A 25,163-nucleotide genomic window follows, 5' to 3' on the forward strand; every position below is an offset into this window, starting at 1 on the left:
CCCCTATGCATCAGCACTCCTGTAGCCCTTGGGTAAATTCCTAGCAGTGCTATTGCTGGGTCATAGGGTAGATCTATTTTTAATTCTTTGAGGAACCTCCACACCGTTTTCCAGAGTGCAAACTGCACCAGTTTGCATTCCCACCAACAGTGCAAGAGGGTTCCTGTTTCTCCATATCCTCTCCAGCAAGAAGACTCTTACCTATAGAGAATAAACTGAGGGTTGATGGAGGCGGGTGGGTGGGGGATGGGCTAGATGGGTGATGGGCATTAAGGAGGGCACTTGAGATGAGCACGGGGTGTTATATGTAAGTGATGAATCACTAAATTCTACACCTGCAACCAATTTTACCATATATGTTAACTAACTAGAATTTCAATAAGAAGTTTAAAAATAAACCATAAAAAAGAAAAAAAATTATGGTTAAATCATTCAGTGATTTATTATGACACTCTTTAGACCACTGTAGATGCAAGATTCACCATTAGACAACTATAGTAATACTAATTTGAATCTGAAATCAGACTGCAGCACTAAAATATCACAAGCTAACGAAATTCAAGGAATGTTCATGACACACACATTTCACAACTAGTAGTCAAATATTTCATGAGTGCCTTAACCTAAGATTACATGCTGTGAAGACTGCCTTCTCTGTTATCACAGAGCTTACAGTCTTATATGCATGAAACAGGAATAATTTAAATGCTAACGGCCTAGTACTGAAAGATAAGTACAAATGGGATCAACTATTTGGAGAAGAGATCATGGAGCAGATGGGACATAACCTAGGCTTTGAAAGATGTGCAAAATATGGAGATGACTAGGAGAGAAGAAATATGCTGAGCATGAAGGATAACATGAAAAGCAGAGGGTGTAAAGGGATACCACATATGTGAGCAACAGTAAGGAATCTCTAACGAGAGGAGATTATAATAGAAAGCAGTAGGAAGATTAAATGATTTGAGTTTTAGAAGAACTTTTTAATTGAGCCAGAGGAGCAGGGACTTAGGTAAATTCTTCAGCAAGGGAATATATAGATTTTGAGATCACTGAACTTTATAGGTAGGATGAGTGGTCTAGAAAAATGAAGTGATTCACTGAGAAGCTCCAAATCTTGTGATATAGTTAGCCATAACTTAAGACCCCTCACCTCATAATAGTATACAAGGTGCTTCATACCTATCCCTCTCAGCATGCTATTGTATTGCCAAGCAACACCCAAGTTTGTGGGCATTTACTCTTGGTGTCTGTGTTTATGATGTAGCCTCTGACACCCAGCCCATCTGAAAGGGTAAAGTAAGTCTACCTTAAGGGTAAAGGGTTTTATATTCATATAGGTATAGTGTCTGTCTTATATTTTATTGGACATGGCAAGCAACTTATAAAAATAGCTTTAATGAAAGAATAAATGGATTAATAAAACACTCCATGATGACAAGATTCAGGAAGGTAAACTCAGAGACAAAACTACTAACTTTGGTAATCTTCAATAAGGTTGTTTCAGTAAAGAGGTGGAAAACTCAGATGGAAAGGGATAAGTAAAAGAAACATTGATCGGAAATGATCAAGGTAATGGATATAGAACACAGATATAAGAACTTTGGGTCTGAAAATAAGACATTCTTTTGATGTCTGCAGACATCAAGATGAGTTACTGTCCCAAGCAAAGTTTTCATCAATATTCATTCTTTCACTTAACATTTTTTGAGCCTTATCAGTATAAGGCCCTGTTCTAGCCCTGGATGAATAAGTCCAAGGGCCTCCTAAAGAGTTCATAACATAATGAGACAGAAAGTATATAAACAAAAAATTTTAAATGGGCGAAAACATGCTAACAAAGATATCTGCAGAATGTCTCAGGAACAACAACTATAAAAGGGAGACATTTTTATGTTGTTTCAAAGGGACAACTTAAAAGGGAAGCTAAGGCATACAAATTTTAAGCATAGAGGAAGAAACCTGTATCTTTATACCTTTATTTTTCAAATGGAAAATAAAGGATAAGATGAGAGATGTGCAAACAATTACATAGCAGTTAGTAAAATGAGGGAAATGGCTTAGACAGGAAATCTCATTAGCTGACACATAATGATCTACATGTAAAAAATATACATTAAAAAACAACAAATTTAAAAATGAAAGTTCATACTCAATAAATCAAACATACAAAAGTCATAATGATCCTTTCCTTCCCTTTTCCAGTGTTCAAAGTCTTTGGTTAAAAATAATTTTTCACTGTCTCTTGTATCATGGATTTTCTTTGAAAATGCAGCTAGATCTAACAAACCTTCAGATTTATTCTCCAGGAAAACTGGAGACTCTTCCAGAGTAGGGGCAGTGTTTTACTATTGTGGACAGCACAAATGTTTGCTGAATGAATGAAATAAATATATTTTTTCCCATATCCAGGAAGTACAGGAAAACAGAGTCTTATGATCCATAGAAAAAATTAATTTTGGAGGGACACAAAATACTTCAGAAGATAGCCAGATGCTGGAATCCATGGCTTTAGCTATTCTGCTTAGTCTCATGTTGACTGAACCAGAAGCCTAGACTTGCTAACTTTTCGAACACATCTTCAGACACTTCCTTACGGGTATATCAAGCCTAAATTTCCAAGTCAAGATTTTTCATTAAGCCTGAAGTCTCTTAATATAATGAGGTTCAGCAGGAAGAAACTTGTAGTATCCCAAGTCTTGGATGAGGATTAAGTCTGTCCCTCCATTTTATCCTTCAATTTCCCATTGGACAGAAAGGAATAGTAGCACTATTTCTTTCTTCCACCTCTCAGGCATATATATATATATGAGAGTAACAGTAAAATTAAAAATTTCCAAGCTCAATGAAGAGTCACTACATATATGCTAAATGTCATTTTCACGAACTGTTCTTTCCTTTTCTCTTTTCTCTTAATTGTATAAGTACAATGAAAATAGCAGAGGTTGTTGAATTGCAGTTTTAGTAGTAAGCTTTTTAAAATCTTAAGACACATGTAATATTTCCACACACCATTATACTTTTGAATTCCAGCTGGGACAAGACCTGTAAGTGACAAATGCCATGAGAATGGATATTCTCACAGTATTTCTGGCACATCCAAACAGAGGAAGTCCCAAAGATCTCATGAGAAAATAAGCTCTTCTAAGACTCTCATCCCAGTTTTTGGGCTTACTCTATATAGATAAACTTCTATAAGCCTTCAGGCTTTTGGGTCTTTATCCAAATCCACAAGAGCTTTGATCCTTTAGAGGTTTACCAGTCTCCAAGATAGACAGAGTTCTCTTGGGAGAAAAAAATCCCAAGTTCCAATAAAATGGTTTCTCAATAAACTAAAGCAGGAATTCTATTTGGGAGTAGGAAATCATTTAAAAATCAGAATTTATAAAACATCCCTTGATGCTTAAAGCTATGATATTTTGTTTCTGTTTTCAGTTGTTTATTTGCTTAATTATTATTGTTTTTGTTGTTAGAATGCAAGGCACTAAACCAGAACAGTTCACACTGGGCTTTAACCACTGGCTTCTGGGTTTACTTGAACAAGTTTGCATTTTTGAAAAAGGAATTATGAAAACAACCTCATGCACTCTTTTTTTTTTCCTTCCACCTTTTGGAAGAATACCTGCAGATACCTTTTACTGAGGAACTCTCAATCTCCATACCAACATATGGTACCATTGTCTGTGTGTCAGGTTGACATGGTATAACCTGTTTACAAGAAGTTTTGCTAACTTCAAAATGCCATCTTATCATTTATGCATTGTCCCTAAGTATGTTTTCCCAGACATTCTATACTATAAAAACACAGAGGAAAAATGGATTAAGTTGAGTATAAAAGTAAAGAGAGAAAATAACAATGGGCTTTGTTGCTGCACTAGAGGAACAGCTTGTCAGGTCAGCTTTGCAGAGAGGCATATTCCCAAACCAGTCATCATTAATGGACTCACTTCCACAGGAAAAAAAAAAAAAAAGACAGAGTCTGAAAACTCCGGACAAAAGAAATCCCTGCAGACAAAGTAAAAACAAATTAAAAGACCCATTATAAAACACAGATGCTACAAGGAAAATAAACTTTGCAAGATTTACTGGGCTTTGACAAACGTGAACATTTGTGGAAAAGACATCAGCAACAACTCCCAGGTAATGTGGCTAGACTCCTTTCTGTTTCATCTTTACCCTCTCTTCAGAAGCTGCCAGGCTGGGATTCTTAGCTTCTGAATGCAGTGATGTGAGAACACGTGAATGTGGCAAACTGCCAGCTTCAAGAAGTTTCTGAAGCCAGCAATATCCTGAAATTGTTGACCATTTCAGATTATGCTAAATATTAAAGTTAATATCAGTTTATCTGTATGTGTATGCATTTCTTCTTAAATGCAGTCAAGAGGAAAAACAAGCCATAAATGTAATTACTTGCCTCCTCTCCCACTTTAAAAACTTTCCCTATCCCACCATACCGTGAACTAAAGCAAATAAAAGCAGTTAAAATGACATTAAGCAATCAAGGGATAGAGTTATAAATCAGAAAGTACCTTAAAACAGTATCATATCAGTAAGAAAGGGAAAACTTTTTATTATAGATTTCTAGAAGCACAAACTACAGTCTGCTGCCAATGGGGGTTACAGGACTAGAATATTCTAGGATCAGAAGGTGTAAGAAACTAAGAACTATCATGGAATAAAGTGAACCAAGTGGAGCATTTGAAGGATAAAGGAGCATTGTCTTTTGTTGTCAGTAGGGACACAGGGATAAATACAAAAATGGCAAAAGTGCAGTTGTAAAAAAACAAAGGACACCAGGCTGTGTTGACCATGCCCTCTGGGAGAGAACTATTATTGGAAGGTCTGCATTTTTTTTCTCACTTTTTGTTCCTTATCATGGGCACAGAACTTGTTCACTTTAGGTATTCCACTTTTCAGAAGGTTTACCATAGAAACTTTTCTATATATAAGACTCCTACAATAGTATCAAACTCTCTTATCACCTCTCTATACACTTAGCAACAAGATCCACTCTTATTCTAGGATACAAGCCTCGCCGTTAGGGTCCTTGGTCTGCTAATATTTTGAACCATTACATTTTGTAATCAGATTAATGACGGCCACTGAAAGCCAATGTCCATATAACAACCTGGCACTCCCAAGAAGGCAGTTCTATAGAAAGAGCCCCACTCCCAATATCCCATTGTGACTGTTCTCCTCCCGTCAATTTCCCTACTCTCAGACCTCATGTAGATGTTCTATCCCCTACATATCTTTCCAAAATAAAAACCGGGTAATGAGTTCGTATGGGGATTTTTGTGTGTGCTTTTTGCTTTCCACAGACAACCAAAACTTTTGGTCTGCTTTTAATATCCTGCTGTGGAATTGACAGGGATAAAAATCCAAAATATACCAGTGAGTTTAACTAAGTTAACTCTGTAGTTGAAAAGCTCCTGACTTCTTGACTCTGTCAAAGAGTACAATGGTAGCTTGTTTTGAAACAATCACTGGAAATCTGGGCTCTGAAAAGTTAAAAACACTGCTTAGCGCTAGCTTGCCATCTAATTTAACATTAAAGCTTTCTCAGCCAAACACTCGATAATTATTTAATCAAAACCAAATAAAATCCTTTCAGAGTATATAAAAAGTATCCTGTGCAAATAGGAATTTCCTGAATGTGGGTTGTTTTGGTTGGGATGGGAGTCTCTATTTCTCTCTTTCTTTCTTTCTCTTGTTCTTTTTTTTTTTCTTTCTCCTTTCCTAGATGAGAATGACAAGCTTCCCAGCTGCAGTTCCAGGACTTTCACCCTCCTTTTTGACCTTTTCTCAGGCGTATTCCAGTATAATCTGTAATCTACTCAAGTAGGAAAAGGAAACAGCAGCGCCCTGGTGAGAAACAGCGCCTTCTGACCCACATACCAAACTGGGCGGAAGCAATGCTTGTTCACAGGGGCCAGGGAGAGTAGAACACACAATTAAAAGAAAAAATAATATATACATATTTTTTAAAAGACTGTTAACACAACAATCAAACAGTTTAGGTGACAAAGTTCAAGACAGAAAAGGGTTCAGGACAATCCTGATTGGGTATTAACTTGTTTCTCCTTGTAACTTTTCTGAGGGGAGTGACAGATGATGAAATCAAAGTGCTGCAGATCTTTATGCATTTCAAGCAAAAACACTTGTTGCTTTTCAACCAAACAGTTCACGGCGACACAGACATTACACTAGGTACTTTGGGGAAGGGTGGGAAGGTAAGAAGAGAAATCTCCCACAAATCCGACTTGAAAACCAGAGTCCAATCCTTTTTTTTTTTTATTTTTACGTGATGGGGACTGAGGTTTTGAATGATGACATTGTCATCACTACGTCTCACTACATACAAAGTCGCCTGCATGGAGATTTGCACTAGTGCTTCTTAAATGTCAGAAGAATTAAAACTTTATGCCCTGGAGAATTGAGATGCCACTAATTATTGAATAACTATTTATATAAATTTGTTTATCTATTTATACAAATATATGTTTATAAATAATTAAATTAAAAAACTGCTAGATTGCTTTCCTTTCTGTAGTCTGAATACATTTTCACCAGTTAATGATTTAAATGGCTCACAACTATCATATACAATTTTGATTATTTTTCTTTCCTTAAATCTAAAATAAACTCAATAAATTCAGAAAGTTGGAACACAAAAATAAAAATCAAAAGAAACCAATTTGCTAAAACTATACATACAGCAAGGGACAATCCACCCTGCTCCAAAAAGATACTAAAGCATGCTTAGAACAAGGAGTCTGGAATGTAAAAATGAGCCTGAAAAGGGAGACGAGATCAAGAGTTAGAAACATCGTTTATAAAATGTAAAAATATAAACAGGGGAAAAAAATATAAACAGGGGAAAATAGAAGAAATATGTCCAAAAAGTTCAAGATAAAATAAGGTGTATGAGATAGGCAATGAAATACATTGTAGGAAAATCTCTTGCCTACATTTCCTCTCCACTACATTTGTGGCACAATTTAGTCTCAATCACATAGCCAACCCAAATTTATAAAATAAATGAAAAAAATTTCCCCCGTAAGTAAAAATTTCATTACTTTAAGTTTATTATTCTTAGAGCATTCCAAGATTGGAGATGAAGAACATTTTATAAGCTATAAAACTTCTTAATATTTAAGTTTTAATTTAAATAACTTAAATAATTTAAATATCAAGAAGTTTTAGCAAGTTTTAATTCATTATAAACATTAGAATTGTAGCCTGCCACTCTTACAACAATGAAATATAAAAAACAAAACAACAAAAAACAAACAAAACAAAACAGTATTTAGACTATATTTAACACTAGAGATGACGAAGCAAACTCTTTTATGAATAATAAGAATAAAACAAAAGAATCCTGGGTCTTTCACTTTGAGATTCACATTATTCCTAAATCTAGTATATTTAAGCAGCCTCAAAATTTCCCACTTTGAATTGAGCTCAAGCTTCTGAGTGCTCAGAAGTGAAGACTTTTAGCCCTGGTGAAAAATCTCCAGAATTAAAAACCCGGCAATCTAGCATCACTTAAACCAAATTTGGGGTTCAATGAACTTCCCAAAGTATAAATAAATCCTCACTGAAATTCTTTTGAAGATATACCTACGCTCATATCCCCCCATGCTTATATCACAATGAATTTTGTATCAAGTCAGCAGAGCAAACAGGAGGATGAACTTCACTGTCCCAAGGAAAAAATACATAAACTTATCTGCATCATTCAACAAATATAACTTTATTACTTAAACTGCTGAACATATAGCATGTGGAAGAATTGGGAGTTGGCTATGAGATAAAAACAAACACTGAGACAACATATTAAATAAGTTGCAAGATTTAGGTGCATTTGTTTCAGACTTGGAGGATTCAAATGATTTAATTTAACATTTGTAAAACTTGTCTTTTGCAAATAAGCACTGTATAGTTAAGGAAAAATTAAATATAAAATCAGAGTATTTTCTGTAGTAAAATGTAAGCAACATTCCTAATATTCAAAAAGATATAAACTGGAATATCAATAGCAAAGATGCCCTGCTCCCCTGCTCTCCTTCCCGCTCCCCCACCCCCACCACACAGAAGCCTCCCTTCTTTTTACCCATGACTGTTAAGGATATTTTCTGGCTCTATTTCAGCATCATGACTCAGGTCATGAGAAGTGTCAAAGATGCATTTCCTTCAGATGGGAAAGAGCAACAGATTTTAACAACCATACAAAGTTGGGAGTACAGTGCAAAAGGGCCAAGTCAGCTTTTTTGACAGCAGGGAAGATAAAACCTTTTATATTCACATATATTTTATTTCCAGCTTAAAAACATTTAAATATCTCTCTATCAAAGTATGCTTACATGTTCTGCTCAAGAAGAAAATGGGAAACCCATGCCCAATTTAGCTGCCTAAATTACCAACAATTTGTGAAAGAGAATTGTTCACCTCCTCCTCCCCCCCCAAAAAAAATCAGAGTATGCCATATGGGTGCTAATAAACTGTTCAAGTCCTTGTCTTAAAAACTAACTTTTCCTAAAGGAAAACCATGAATTTACTTCATGTACATAAAAACTCCCTTGATAGAAATTCCCTGAGAGTGAGAACCACAAAAAGGAGTGTTACTATGACCATATCTGGGCGCCATATCCTTCCCTGTAATTCTTCTGCCATAGCAGAAACACTTTTTCTTAATCAGCTGGCTCACTGCCAAAAACCATATTCATTTATCAGTACTGTCATTTTATATTTTCTCTTATCCATGATTTTATCAAATGTGGACACATTTCAATCCACTCCCAAATCAGACAAGGGTGAAATATTAAGCATTCCCTACTAAGGATGAAAATAGAATAGTCTCTCTCTTCTGAGGCTGCCAACAACAACAATGCCCACATCAATTCCAGTATATCCATTCTGAAATAGTTTCACTCCTGTGCCTCGTTCTAGCTTCAATATTCTCACCTGCAAAAACACACCATCCAATGTTAATAACTCTTTCAATGAACCTTAAATCCCTTTCCTTTTCTCATCCTCCTCCAAATTCTAAACATCATTTTATGCTAAGAACCTATTATGCTAAGAACCATAATAGTTTCTATTTCTCAGTATGTGTAACCCTGGCACAGCCCTGACCCCACTCTCTGTACCCTTTTGTAGCTTATAAACTATGGGCCAGCAGTCAGATTTTTACTTCCTGCTCGGATTTTTAGTTCAAGAGTACTCATGGCTGCTACTCCCAGCTGTGATAATTTCTAAATCTGTTTATTGGAGTCAGTTATTCAGACACTGGTCATTATGTATCCTAAGAAGCCCAATTTCTACTCTTTTCCTTCCCCATTTTTTCTAAAACCAAATTTTGAAAAAAATGTTTCACTGGACTCTGACCAGAATTTTCTTACTTCTTTGTCTTCCTCACTGGAAAAGTAAGGCAATATAGTAACATACAAACAGATATGCCAAATCCTCTTGTTGTTATTCTAATCACTAAAATAATATAACTCCTTCAACTCCCTGAAAACTGACTTCTAAGTTTACTGAGAGAAAGTTTCTACTACCCCAAATCCACCCCAAACAGAGGATTCCTTTGTGGGAAAACTGACCAGTCTAAGTGAAAAGATCTACAAATAGTATTGATTGGGGGTTCCCTAATACAATTGCCAGTCCCACCTGAGGGATCAGTGGGAACTAGAAGTTGGTATGACCTCTTCCTGCTCAAAGAACTTCCAATCATTTCTTTAGTACAGATGTATTAATTAGCTGAATAAAAATAAAATAATGAAACAAATTAATAAGTAATAAAATTTCAATAATAAAAATAAGAATGATCACCAAGGATTCCAAGATATCCAGGTCAATATTTTGGTTTAATCAGTCTGAGACTGGGCCTAGGCACCAGTACCTTTTATAAGGTAAATTATAAGGTACAATCAGGGTTGAGAACCACTGTCCTAATATGAAAGATAATGATCACAAAAAAACATTGAAAAAGGAATTCATACGAAATAGAGATAATGCAACGAGCAAAAAAATGCCTCAAAACTGTATCCATATCTCAAAAGGATAAAGAATATTCCACCTATAAAAAAAAGAAAAGGATGTGATAAAATCATTTGGAGAGGGGCGCCTGGGTGGCTCAGTTGGTTGAGCATCTGACTTTGGCTCAGGTCATGATTTCCCGGTTTGTGAGTTCAAGCCCCGCATCGGGCTCTGTGCTGACAGCTCAGAGCCTGGAGCCTGCTTCAGATTCTGTGTCTCCCTCTTTCTCTGCCCCTCCCGCACTCATGCTCTGTCTCTCTCTCTCTCAATAATATAATAAATAAATGTTAAAAAAAAATCATTTGGAGAAAAGGATGTTAAAAACATGATACAGAAATAAAAATACAACAAGATTAGAAGACAAAGTTGGGGATACTCTCATAAAGTAAAACAAAAAGACAAATAGAAAAATAGAAAAGGAAGTTACAGATTCAATGTAGGAGATCCATTATCCAACTAAGATGATTTCCAGAAAGGGGCAAAAAAGAAAACAGCAAGGAAGAAACTATGAAGAACTGAAAGAAGACGTCTCTCAGGAGTGACACCTAAGAGTGGAGAGGGATGAGGCAAGAGAGTGCCATTTGTCATTATAAAATTGTGGTCTTATTTGACTTTTATAATACATGTATTACTTTGACCAAAGTATACATTAAATAGGTAAAGAAAAACAACAAAACTCCAATCAATGTTAACAGAAAAGAGAAGCAGAGATTAACTGTAAACTCTAATAATGCCTCAGTGGTAGAGTTTAATCACTCTGGTCCCATAAAGTATAGAGATAACAAATCCTTGAACAGTAGTACACAGAGGACTAAATAAAGGAATTTTTAGAACATATAGACATCACTTATTCAAATGATTAAAAAATTTGCCTCCACTCAATTACCTAAATTCATTCATAGAAGCTAGGCATCTGGATGGAGTACTAAAATGGATATTAATTAATAGTAATATATTTCAAAAGTCTGATTCTCTAAGAAGACCCTGAGAAATAAACCATAGAAAACATAGTAACAAGGAAGTCGGGTTATTATAAAATGTTATAAGACATCCACATCCATAGTACACCAAGTTCATGCTAGGGTGGCCATGATTACAATCATGGGAAAGTTTAGAAAAGATCGCCCTCTAGAGGCATGTCTCCTTAACCATTTAAAAGCAAAACTATAAAAACCTGGAGTCTGATTTGCCAACATAAAAAATAGAGAGAGAATATAATTTCATGAGCAGTAAAAAACGAAAGAACAAATTCTGGGTGGGTTTCAATTGCTAAATACCTTATGTGGCATTTAAGAGAAAACTTCCAGAGGGAAAAAATGTGGCATAGTCCAAATGAAATAGACAAAATGATAAAATATTCTAGCAGAGTTCAATCAGTTTTCATAGCACTACACGAAAGTTTATCTTACAGGCAATGTAAGAGTTTTTAAAAATACTCCACAGGTAATTTTATTTTCCTCAAAAACTATGCTATCTGAACCTCCCTCTCAATTTTGCTGTGAACCTAAAACTGCTCTATAAAATAGTCTAGTAAAAAATTATGCTATCTTTATTTAATAGATGGTTCTTCAATTACTGCTTCTGAAATGAAAGCATCTTGTTTTCAGTAAGGTATTAATTATGAGGTCTCTCTTTTCAATCCACTTGCCCTAAAGAACTCATCTACTCTGAGAAGCAATAGGAATTGACATAAAAATACTTAAAATACCATATGATTTTGGTGTATAGTAAAGGTAAAGGCTAGCATAATATTGTAGCAACATTGTAAAAAGGATGATCAAAGAACTTATAAGAAAACAAATTCACTGGGAAAACTATTAGATCTAACAAGAACAAATTAGAAACAAGACTTCAATCTGAACTAAAAGAGTAAAGTATATATAACCAGTAAAAATCCAGGTAGTAAACTAATATAGCCTAAAAGAAGATTTTATCCAGTTAACATGTATATACTCTATATATACTCTGTGTGATATGAGGCATAAAATTTAAAGCAGAACTACAGTGCACATGATTGATTTTTCTTGGCAAAAATTAAAACATACAAATGGAAACTTCAGTCCACAAGTAAACAGTGATGTGGAAAGAGAAGTCAGGAATCATCACATTATTGATTGTCTTAAGTAGGTGAAACTGTATAAGGCTGAAATGTGTGGTTGTTTTGTATTTACAATTGTGTTGTGGTCTGTATCAAGAAAACTACTGATCAACAAAAGTAAGTAATTACAAAACCATCATAAAGACTATAAACAATTTCTGAGCGGTAAAAAGAATGCATCACACAGATGCTAAAAAGACTAGTAATGCTACCAGTTATTTAAAAGTACTTTACTAAAATCTAGAGGCTTCACATCCAAGAATTCAGAGGCCCCTCTAGAGGTCTCAGTTTCATCAGCCAGCTCCATTTGGAAGAAGCAGAATCTGGAATTCAGATGCCAAAAACTGTGACTCAAAGAGGACTCCTCCCCTGAGGAACAATGAGTTGATGGGAAAGGAGACACTTCCAAGAACTCTGGAGAAGTGCAAAAGTGAATCCAAAACCCCTGTGTTAACTCAGTGGAAATAGCAGGATTTAAAAAAAAAAAAAAAAAAAAAAAAAGCTAAAAAGCCCTATCACTTTGTAAAGAAATGCAAAGGACTAAAGAAGAGGTGAATAAATTAATCAAAATGTATTTCCTGATGATATTAAAAGAACAAAAACAGATGAAAAAGAAGGAATACCACTACCTGCACTTTCAGTTTTGTGTTGGTATCTCCCTTCATTTCAGAAACATATCAGAAGTCAACTTATCAGAGCGCCTGGGTATCTCAGTTGGTTAAGCATCCGACTCTTGATTTCGGCTTAGGTCATGATCTCATGGTTCTGAGATCGAGCCCTGCTTCAGGCTCTGCAATGACACTGTGAAGCCTGCTTGGGATTCTCTTTCTCCTTCTCTCTCTCTCTCTCTCAAAATAAATAAACATTTTTTAAAAAGTAGTCAACTTACCAATACTGAGTTCTATAATGATATTAAAACCTATATACAATAAAGTCACAATTATATTTCATTTACATTATTCAGTGACTTACTCGTTTATTCTGTTTTCTGCATTCAAGAGGTACTATATAAAAATACAAAAAATGAATCAGTCCTATATACCTCCTCAACAATAAACACTATCAATGACACTAATCATAGCAGCTAATTTTTACTTAGGATTTGATATGTACAAACACTATTTAAAGTGCTGTGATCCTGCAAGGTAGGTTAATATTAACCCCATTTTATAGATAGAAAATTAAGGCACAGGTATTTAAGTAATTTGTCTAAGATTACAGAGTTATGAAATCATGGGGGATAGATTCCACCACAAGTAGTCTGACTCTAGGTCCTCCAACTGCCTCCCTGAGCACATTCAAGCTTCATAATGGAGATCATCAAAAAAAGAAGAAACAAAAAGGCAGAAAGTAGTAAGCAACAAGAGCATACAGAAGGAGTAAATACATAAAGTTACACATCATAATCTGAGCTGAGGTTGAAAAATGCATTGTGTACCAGAAGAAATATGCAGAAAGCAGTTCAGGTGTAGAAATAAGGTATCATACTAGAGAGCAAAGACAAGTCATTGAATTTGCTTGGGGCATAAATAATCGTGGAAGAAATGGTTTCTCTATTCATCAAAAATTTACTAACTGGTAAAAGAAATGCTGTTCTCCTAGAGGACTATTTTGTGACCTTTGCCCTTTTCCTTAAAGCTCCCAATACCTGCCACCATCCTCACTTCCTGATTCCATGAAGAAACAAAAGCAGTCTTTTCTTTCCCTCTAACTTCTCCCCATTTTTCTGCTCCCTTTTATATCAGTGCTTCTGGAAAGACTTGTTAATACCAGTCTCCAATTTCCCTCTTCCTGTCTCACCAGAATCCATTCCTATCAGGCTCCTCCCACTCCACCAAACTGCTCTTATCATGGTCACATGTCCTCTACATTACGAAATTTGATGGTATTCTATTGCTTTCTCGGTCTTTTTTTTTCTATAAATTATTATTTTTTTAATTTTATTTTTAATTTTGTAAAATTTACATCCAAATTAATTAACATATAGTGCAACAATGATTTCAGGAGTAGATTCCTTAGTGCCCTTACCCATTTAGCCCATTCCCCCTCCCACAAACCCTCCCGTAACCCTCAGTTTGTTCTCCATATTTATGAGTCTCTTCTGTTTTGTCCCCCTCCTTGTTTTCATATTATTTTTGTTTCCCTTCCCTTATGTTCATCAGTTTTGTCTCTTAAAGTCCTCAAATGAGTGAAGTCATATGATATTTGTCTTTCTCTGACTAATTTCAGCATAATATCCTCCATTTCCATCCATGAAGCTGCAAATGGCAAAATTTCATTCTTTTTGATTGCTGAATAATACTCCATTGTATATATATACCACATCTTCTTTATCCATTCATCCATCGATGGACATTTGGCTCTTTCCATACTTTGGCTATTGTTGATAGCGCTGCTATAAACATGGGGGTGCATGTTTCCCTTCGAAACAGCATACCTGTATCCCTTGGATAAATGCCTAGTAGTGCAATTGCTGGGTCGTAGGGTAGTTCTATTTTTAGTTTGTTGAGGAACCTCCATACTGTTTTCCAGAGTGGCTGCACCAGTTTGCATTCCCATCTCAGTCTTTATCTTAAGTGGCCTATCAGCAGAATTTGACACCTGGATCCCTCCCTTTTCTCAGAAAAAAATTTTCTCATTTGACCTCTAGGATTTCTCATATATGGTTTTCCTTCTCTGTTACTAGCTACTTCATGGTGGAGGGCCCAGGTCTCAGTCTTGGGACATCTTTATTTTTTTTTCTTACTCAACTCACTAGGTGATCTCATCCAGCTTTTGGCTTCACCTGTGCCTTCCAAACACTTATCCTCAGTCTAGTCCTTTCCACTGAACTCCAGGCTTGTAGAACCGAATATCCACTTAATATCACTAGGAGGCCAAAGACACATCTTAAACTAAACATGTCCAAAACTTCTGATCCTGCCCCTATCCCCAAACCTACTTTAACATTGTGTTCCTCATCTGACATGAAGGCAACCCCGTCCTTCCAGCTGCTCAGGCCAGAAGCCTTACTAGTTACCCTGACTCCTCTCTTCTGTCATACTTGACATAATAAATGCCAGATCCTGTTAACCCTACCATCAAAATGTATCAAGAATAAAATCACTACTCACAATCTCCATTAAAACAACTCAGTCTAAGCCTGTCCTCTCTAACCTGGATTTCTGCAATACTCTCCTAACCAGTCTCCCTAGGCTTCTACCCTTGTCACCTAGGACTGTGAATTCTCAATACAAATCTCCATTCTGATCCTACTAAAACACAGTCTTATGTCACTCTTTTTCTCCAAGCTCTCTTCACAGCTTCTCCACCTCACTCTGAGTAAAAGTCAGAGGTTGACATGATCTGACCATATTTCCTCTGTAACCTCATCTTCTAGTATGCACCTTGCACACTGTGCTTCAGCCACACTGTCTTCTTTACCTTTCCTTGAACACTCTAGGCACACTCCCAGTGCAGGGATTTTACACTGGCTGTTCCTTCTTCCTCAGACACACTCCCCAGATATTTGCATGACTTTCTCCCATACTTCCATCAGATCTTTGTTCAAATGTCATCTTAGTAAGGCCTGTGGGAACCTTTCTGATTTCAAATTGGGATCCTATCCAGACATCCCCTACTTCCCCTTTCATCCTTTATTTTTCTCCACAGCACACAAAACTATCTACCTACCTACCCATCCATCCATCCATCCATCCATCCATCCATCCTTTTCATTGTTCATATCACTGTACTAAAAAGTCATGGAAATATGGATTTTTTCCTCTTTTGTTCACTGCTCTTTTCCTAGGGCTCAGGAACAGTGCCTGGACATAGTAAACATTAATTAACAGTTGTTGAACAAATGAATGTATCTCACAGATGTTAAAATGAAAAGCAATGTTACCATGAATGAGAAGCTCTTCATTCTGACAAGCAATGATTTAAATCTAAATTGTTTTTATTAGAACTTATAAAGATGTTTGAAAACTCCGGCTTGAAGCCTTAGAGTCTACATTTTACCAATACTATGTGAGGTGTCAAAATACAAATACAAACAAGAAAAAGACCCCATCTTCAGCCAACATCAAGGCTAATACAGACTGACACAACATCAAGAGATTTTTAAGACAGGCTTAAAAGATGAAAGGATATTTTTAGCTAAATAGGGATTTAATAGCCATTCAAGGGGGTTATAATTATTTCAAATAGAGAAAAGTATATAATAGGAAAGGTGCCAAGAAATAGACACATGTGGCATATTCAGGGAAACCTAGCTATGGTGGGAGGGACAAGAAGTTGGAAATGAGATGGAATCTTCTCTAATATTCTATAAGAATGAAGAGACACTGAAAGATTTTAAGCAGAAAAGTAGAAGATCATATTTATGGTTAACAAAGGAAATGCTTTTGACAGTCACAAAAGGCTGGAGGCTACTGAAACAGATGAGGTAAGAAATGATGATCAGGGTTTTTGTTTTTTTTTTTTTAATTAATTTATTTTTGAGAGAGAGAGACTGAGAGAGCGAGGAGGGGAAGGACAGAGAGAGAGAATGAGAAGGAGAGAGAGAGAGAATCCCAAGCAGGCTCCACACTATCAGCGCAGAGCCTGAGGCGGGGCTTAAACTCACAAACTGTGAGATCATGACCTGAGCTGAAATCAAGAGTTGGATGCTTAACCGAATAAACCACCCAAGTGCCCCAAAGATTAGGTACTCTTAATAATTTTTGTGTCAAGGACTACTTGGGCAGTCTGGGAAAGCTGTGGACTCTTTTTTGGAATAATACTTACAAATTAATGAAATAAAATAAATAGAATTACAAATTAAAAATTATTTAGAAGCATAGTTATCAATACATTCTAAAAATTAAGTTCTGCTATAGCATTATACATAATAAATATTTAAATCAGTAATATTATTATGTCGTAACTTACAGCTGCAAAGCAATGATGAGCATAATCAGTATTTCAAAATATGTTCAGTAATTTAAAGCATTTCAAGATACACATATTTTGCATATAATGTGATATGAAAATATCTGTGTTTCTATTGGTGACAATGTACTACTTGTGACGTTGTCCCCAATAAAAACACAGATGTTTTGTCTATATTCAAAATAAAAATAAATGCTTAATTTTGGTTAGAAGATAGTAAATACAAAGATGCAATTTCTCCCCATGTATGTTCATGGATCTTAAGTTAAGAACCCTCAGAGAGACTAAGGTCCAGACAACAAGATAGGAAATGCAAGAGATTATTTAGAGAGAATATATTTCAAATAAATAAACATCCTCTGTTAAGAAAAAAAAAGGCAAATAGATAAAATAATCCTAACCTAAACTGGATTGACTCCAGAGAGTAAAAAGGAAATATCCCTATATCAACTGTTATTTAACAGTTTCCTTTACTTTGCTAAAAAGAGCACACACAAACAACGGTAATACTGCCAAAGCATGATTCATTTTCAAGATGAATCCCTCCCTGTTCAAAGGTTTACATTGTTTTTGACCAGCATCAGACTGTTTATCCACACCAACTGTAAATACATCATTTTTAGAACTATCCAACAACAATGCCCATTTTGTTTTGACATGTAAGATACAAAAAGATCATGGAGAAAAATGACCATCACTCAAAGGTCTATGCTTTACAAATGAGAAATACTACACAGAAATATGGGGTGAAATTCTAACATAATAAGACTTTAGTACATGTTATCAGGAGGAAAATGCCTCCTGAAATTCCTAGCTTTCAAAGGGAATGTTAAGCACAGCAGTACTGTCAAACAGTATAATCTCCTCTCTGAGATGCCTTCTGTTAGCTTCACGCAAAAAAAAGAACAGAGCTGTGAAATCAATAAAGCTGAGAGAAAATCATGTATTTTTACTCAGAAATCAAGTATTTCTCTTCAACTATTTGTTCTTTCACAAATGACACATCCTTAATTGATTGGCACATCGCACCCTTCTACAAAAATACACTGAAAGGTATTTGTTCACAGTCATTTAATATCTGCATTCTCTCTTGGACCAGAGATATCTGATGGCAGAGATCACCTTAATTTTTTGTGAACTTTGTAACCAAAGACTGGTGTGTAGTAAGCTTAACAGGAAAGGAAGAACAGGAAGAAAAAAGATGCTCAAAAGATACTCTCTTAAGATGTACAAATATAAGGACTATAAATCCTTCGTAATTTTTTATGATTACTTCTGTTCTTTGGTCAACCTAGCTGCCCCATGTGTACTCTGAATCTCTCTCCATAAAGTGTTTGGTGAAATTTAATTGAAGGAAACTCCTTAACACAAAGAGAAAGGTCCTCAAAGAATCTACACTATGAGGCTAATTATATAACAGAAGTTTAAGTAATTATTTCTGAAGTAAAATTTCTTGCAAATGGCTGAAAATACAAATATCCCGTAACTTTCTAAGCTTTTTTTTTTTTAATTCTAAATGCTTTTCAAAATGACTCCTAGGACTGATTCTAGAAGATTTTCACATAGGACTGATTCTAAAGATCTTCAACCTTGAAGATCATGGGTCACTAGGTAAATAAACATAAATAACTACTATTCTTATAAAAATAATGGGGCCAAAGCATATAGCATCACCTAAGGAGAAAACGAGGTTCCAAACTTTTTTGAGTTACAGAATTTCTCCCCGGGATTCTATGTACTTATATGATTTCAGTCTATCTTAAAACTTCCTACAGAAAATATATATCTAGAATTGATTAGGTATTACAAAAGGATACATGTTTAAGCAGAAGCTGAAACAAATAAGGATAGGTATAAAGCCAAGAGAACTTCAGAGGTACTCAAACAACTACTTGCATGCTCATATTCAGCACAGCGCTATTCAAAACAGCAAACAGGTGGAAACAACCCAAATGTCGATCAATGGAAGAATAGATAAAATTGGAGTATATACACACAGTGAAATATTACTCGGCCATAAAAAGGAACAAAGTACTGATATATACTATGTGTGGCTGTACCTTGAAAACATTATACCATGTCATATAAGCCAGAAAAAACAATCACATATTATATGATCACATATGGATTATTATATGAAATATCCAGAACAAGTAAATCCACAGAGATGGAAAACAGGCTGGTGGTTGCTAGGGACTTAGTGAGAGAGGAACAGGTAGTAACTGCTTAAAGAATACACGGTGTTCTTCTTAGGTGAGGAAAACATTTTGGAACTAGTTAGAAGTGGTGGTTCATCGTGAGTGTACTAAATGCCATTGAATTCTTAATATTAAATGGTTAATTTTATGTTATGTACATTTCAGATCAATTGAATAAATACAAATTGATTTCTGTAGTGGGGCACCTAGGTGGGTCAGTCAGTCGAGCTATCGATTTCAGCTCAGGTCACGATCTCACAGTTCGTGAGTTCGAGCCCCGTGTCGGGCTCTGTGCTGACAGCTAGGAGCCTGGAGCCTGTTTCAGATTCTGTGTCTCCCTCGCTCTCTTCCCCTCCCTCGCTCTCTCTCTCTCTCTCTCTCTCAAAACTAAACATTAAAACATTTTTTAAAAAGTGGTTTCTGTAGTAACCATAATCTCTCTGTATAAAATCCTCTATTCTTAAAAATATAAATTGGTCATCTGTCAAGAAGAACCTGCAATGCTCTAGAAAAAGTATCATCTAATATAAACGATTTTTTTTGCCATTCTAATGGAAATGAAATGGTACAACCACTCCGGTATTATCTACCAATGTCAAGATGCACATACACACCCAGCATTTCATTAAAAAATGAGAATACATACACACACACATACACAAATGAGAACACATTTGCACCAAGAAACAAGTACAAACATTTTCACTGCATCACTATGTATAATAACCCAACACCAGAAACCTCCCAAATATACATCAACAATAGTAGTAAAAAGGATAGACAAATAAATACATAGAAGCATATTTGTACAATGAAATACCTAAGAGCAATGGAAATAAATGAAGTAAACCTCCATTGAACAACATGAATTAATCTCATAAACATAATCCCACAGGTGTATTTTAAAATAAAATGCATAGAGAGGGAGAGAGCCAAAGCATAAGAGACTCTTAAAAACTGAGAACAAACTGAGGGTTGATGGGGGGTGGGAGGGAGAAGAGGGTGGGTGATGGGTATTGAGGAGGGCACCTTCTGGGATGAGCACTGGGTGTTATATGGAAACCAATTTGATAGTAAATTTCATATTAAAAAAAATAAATAAAATGCAAATGCTATTCCAAAATACACATGACTCATGACTATTACTCTCCAACAATGAATGTTTCTCAATGAACTAAAAGTTAGCATGGCAAAAATCACCTTTCCCATATGGACTTCAATTTATTAAATTATTTAATAAATTAAGAATGTCCCAAAATAAGCCTAAGATCTTGTCTTTGCATGAACACATGAGGGGGAAAAATGTTTTAATTATTTTATCCCAGATCTTGACTAGTAAGGATAATGAGAGAAAGATAGTAGGTTCAGTGGAGAGAGAGAAAATTAGGTTTACCATGCAGAGGTGATCCAGAAGGGCTACTTGATAGACCTGGAACAGGGCTACAGCGACCTCCTTGCTTAGATGTCAGTTCTTGTTCTATCTCTTCCAGCCCAGCACTTTTCTGGAAACGGCTCATACGATTCACAACTCGTGGTGACATATGTGTTCGAACACAAGGCTGGCCACCATAAGGGTTGATGGGGAAAACATGGGAAGTCCCCCGGAGTGTACTGACCACAACCCAGCGACAGTCATGGCTGAAGCAGATGTCTTGTACCTGGAAATGGATAGGGAAAAATGCAAAAAGAGAGATTGAAACTATTTGGATTTATCTAGGAGTATCACATACATATCAGCAGATGTGAATAGAAATACTTGCCTTTCTTACCAAATTTACCTAAGATCAAGTGTAACTTAAAACTTTTTATTTTACAGACAAGTTTCATGGTGAATATTGATCAAACCACCATATTAGGGATTTGATAAGTTTTAGAGTAGAAAGTTCTGTCCCTTGCAGCACAGAGTACCAAGTAAAAAAAATCCAGACCTAGGCAGTTTTACCTACAGAGCTACAAAAATATGGGTCAGCTTTATTTCTCTAAATTAATTTTCCTTCTAATAAGCATAAAATAGTAAAAATAAAAACAAACATTATACAATGTAGGTGAAGTTATTAATCCAATCATTCACTGAGCAAATATCTGTTGGGTTCCACGCTAAGCACCAGGAATAAAAAGGTGAATAGGAAATAATCTTTGGGCTCACAGTCTAACAGGAGGAAAAGACATGTGAGAAATTTGTGATAATATATTATATTAAAAAGCAAAATAAGTGTCTTGTGTACCAGGCACAGTGGTAAGAAAAAGGAAGAAATATATAGTCTCTGTAAGAGGTAAAAAGGAGATGGTGAAGGTGGAGGTATAGGAAAGGCCTGGATTCTGGAAATAAGTTTTGAAGTAGGATATACTTAGAAAGAAATAAGAGAAGACACTCCAATTTAGAGATATTCAGATATTCTACATTAGCTATAAATGCAAAAGCATAACACAGAAATGATGAGCAAGTAGTTCAGCATGTCAGAAAAAAAAATCAGACTTGGCAAATCCAGAACAAGAGGTGTCTGCATTTTATTTAAGAAATAGTGCAGTCAAGATTTCAGGTTTGGAAGAATGATTATGGGAGTGAAATGCAGGGGAGTGGATTTGCAGCAGGGATGAGGGTGGCTGAAGGAAAATTATGTAAAAGTTCCTTCAACAGTCAGGAACATAGGACCCTTAAGAAAGGTGGAATGCAGAAGAGAAAAGGTCTCAAAACACTCTAATCTCTCTCTCTCTCTCTCTCTCTCTCTCTCTCTCTCTCTCTCTCTCTCTCTCTCTCTTTCACACACACACACACACACACACACACACACACACACACACACACACCTACACCTCATGTATCTGCAGTGGTTGGCAAACTTTTACAGGTTATCCAGTTTCTATTTTCTGCTATAACTACTCAGCTCTGACCTTCTAGTGTCAAAGTAGCCACAGAAAATATATAAATGAATGAGTGCAACTATGTTCAAAGAAACCTTTATTTGCAACAAGTGGCTGATCACACACTTGATTTAGGGGAAATTAATTACTAATTTGTATGACACTTACCAGGCATTGAATACAGAAGTTCAATTATTTTCAAATTAGTAAACCTAATTTACTACTTTCATCTTAATATCAATCTAATGATAACAACTTGAACAAAAATGTCTCCATTTACTTTTCTTCTTAAAAAGAAAATCAAGAAAAATTTAACGTTGTTCTAACCATTTTAAAGCATAGCCTCTAAAAGAAAGGCAAGTTACAGATTGTTAAGATTTTCTGTATTATTGACTAAATGATTAATTTTCCACCATATAAAACTATAGTCAAACAGTGCTTAAAAAAAAAAAAAAAGAATTCAAACAAGTAAAAGTATGGTATAATAAAGATAATACGTTTGTAAGTGGAATTTAACATGGAAAATGTATACAGGTATAGACACATAATATATGAATGTGTGGCATAGCATTATAATACGAGCTAAGTAAAACTCCTTCAGCAGTCAGAGAAACCAATACTTTCCAATATATTAGATGTTCAAATAAGTCTAAGTTCAGATTAGAACCATGACTAATATTCCAGAAATATTCTACCAACAAAACCTACAAGTATACATCAAAGTACAAGTCTCTAAAAGAGCCCAGAACCTTGGAAATCAAAAGAAATCTTAGTCATATATATCAAGACAGGATACTTCATTGCTAGGCTATTGCTAGACTAAAATTATCAATACATAGATAAACCCAAAATTCAACCAAACTCCTTTCATTTCAATCACTGCGATATATCCTAATGACATGTTTATGTTTAATGTTAAAAGGACCTCCTGAAATCTGAAAAAATTAACTCCCAAGATTCTAGAGTTATGAATAAAAAGCTAGTCCACAAGTGCTTTACCTCTGCAGTATGCCTACAACAACTTCCAGCTAAACAGACTTACAGAAAAGCAAAAGACAGGGAAGGAGACAAAGAAAAGTATAAACAGCAGAAGCAAGGAAAAGAAAAATAGTTCCAGACAAGTTTAATATTGTAATATGAAATGTATTAACATAAGCCAGAATCAAACATATAAAGAAAAAACACCTGTAGACTTATTAACTTGTGTTCCATCCACAGGGCAACTAATCCACGTTATCTAAAACCTTTTTCCAGAATACTTTATAATCAAGACCACTTCCTGGTCTGTCCATGAAAAGAAGGTTTCTTCTTTCATTTTAAAAATACTTCTGATATAAAGTGGTGCTAACAATCAGGGTCAAGGCAGGAAGACAGAATTCCACCTAAATGCTTGCTTACAAAAGTGCTATTAAAGAAGTGATTCTGCTCTATGACCTTGAGATGCATCAGGATACTTAAATGAACACAGAAGATATTAGCCGTCAAGAGACTTAGAGAAAGTTTAATCCTTTACATAACATAGAAGATAAGTCATCTACTCACAAAATGCAAAATAATATAACTGTTGGTCTTATGAAACAAGTTGGGTGGTTTTTCATATATTATTAAAGACAAGAAAGACTATAAAATGGCAAACTAGTAATAAAATGACAACATCATCTGCAGCATTTCTGGACCTCAATTTTGAAATGATATTTCTAATAAAGACTTTCTCTTCACAAAACAGGAAAGCTAGATGGCAGCTATCTCTCTGTTTCCATGCTACAGTACTAAATATCATGGCAAGTAACATCAGGCAATTGTTAGAAGCTTAAACTAAACAAGTACAGGTACCAAAAAAGTATGGTCCAAACATGTACCCTCAAATTTAGGAAGTAAGCATACTTAGATAATTATTATTTTTAAGGACTATTTACTATACTGAACTCAGGAATTAACCCAATCCAAGCAGATCTGGACAGCAAGAGATATATTGTATGGCTCCTACTTAGCATTTCAAACTGCTATGAAACTAGAGCAGAGAATGAATGTGGACTTGAGACAAGTACAGGTTTCTCTCAGAACAGGGGTCAGAAAACTTTTTCCATAAGGGGCCAGAAAGTAAAATTTTAGGCTCTTCAGGCAAGAAAGCAAAACCAAGGATACTATCTAGGTACTGAGAATAACAAGAAAGAAAACAAAATTTGACAAAATTTTTACCAAATATAATTTTTGTAATGTAAGTCTACTAATAAGAAGAATGGCATCTGTTTTTTACTGGAGATAATATTTTGTTTATTTAGGGTTCAAAGCCCATAACATTATCATCAAGTAGATCCCAATGCTGATGTTTATAAAAACCATTCTTGGCTCATGAGATGTACAAAAATAGACAGAGGGCCACATACGGCCAATGGACCACAGTTTGTTGACCCATTTTATACCACCACCATGGTAGTAAATGTAAACTTGTCAAATCATCATAAACTTCAAAGCAGAAAGGGCCTTGAAAGTCTAAAGTCAAAGTTAAAAACACAGTAAGACCCTCAGGTCAGTATTATTCCTATGGTTTACAAGATACTCCACAGTAAAGAGAGGGAAAAGTACACAGAAAGCCTTCCCCATAAGAAGAATCCATGCAAGATATTAGTTAGGAACGTGACACCGATGAAATTATAGTTCTTTTCTAAATTCAACAGCCAGCAGACATTCTGTTTTGTCTTCAAGGTGAATAGAGCTGTATTCAATTCAACATTAACCCAAAACTATTGGAGAAAGTCATCTTGGTTGAAAAAAAAAAAAAAAAGTCACACACATATACACATATAAACCCCCAAACCCAGAGACAACTATTTCAAATTATCTTGGACATCTCTTAATGCAAAAATAGATAAGTATGTATAGATATTTATGTGTATATATGTATATATATATATATATATATATATATATATATATATCACATAAACACACATATAGATACACAAAGACATGTGAGACATGCACATACACATATAATTTTCATTGGATAAGAGTAACCAATTTGAAATGTAAAATAATCATTAAACTTT

General features: G+C 35.3%; 1 protein-coding gene across 1 annotated transcript in view; it reads right to left on the bottom strand.

The window, feature by feature from the left end:
- BCAS3 (BCAS3 microtubule associated cell migration factor) overlaps positions 1-25,163 on the bottom strand; it is a 606,893-nt gene that overhangs the window by 336,483 nt on the left and 245,247 nt on the right. Inside the window, exon 16 of the mRNA XM_019431027.2 lies at positions 20,645-20,909. Within this exon, the coding sequence (XP_019286572.2) occupies positions 20,645-20,909 (265 nt within the window). The remainder of the gene's footprint in view (positions 1-20,644; positions 20,910-25,163) is intronic.

The sequence above is a fragment of the Panthera pardus genome, unplaced genomic scaffold, assembly GCF_024362965.1.
Source record: "Panthera pardus isolate Hobbes unplaced genomic scaffold, ASM2436296v1 HiC_scaffold_3, whole genome shotgun sequence".
Lineage (NCBI taxonomy): Eukaryota > Metazoa > Chordata > Mammalia > Carnivora > Felidae > Panthera > Panthera pardus.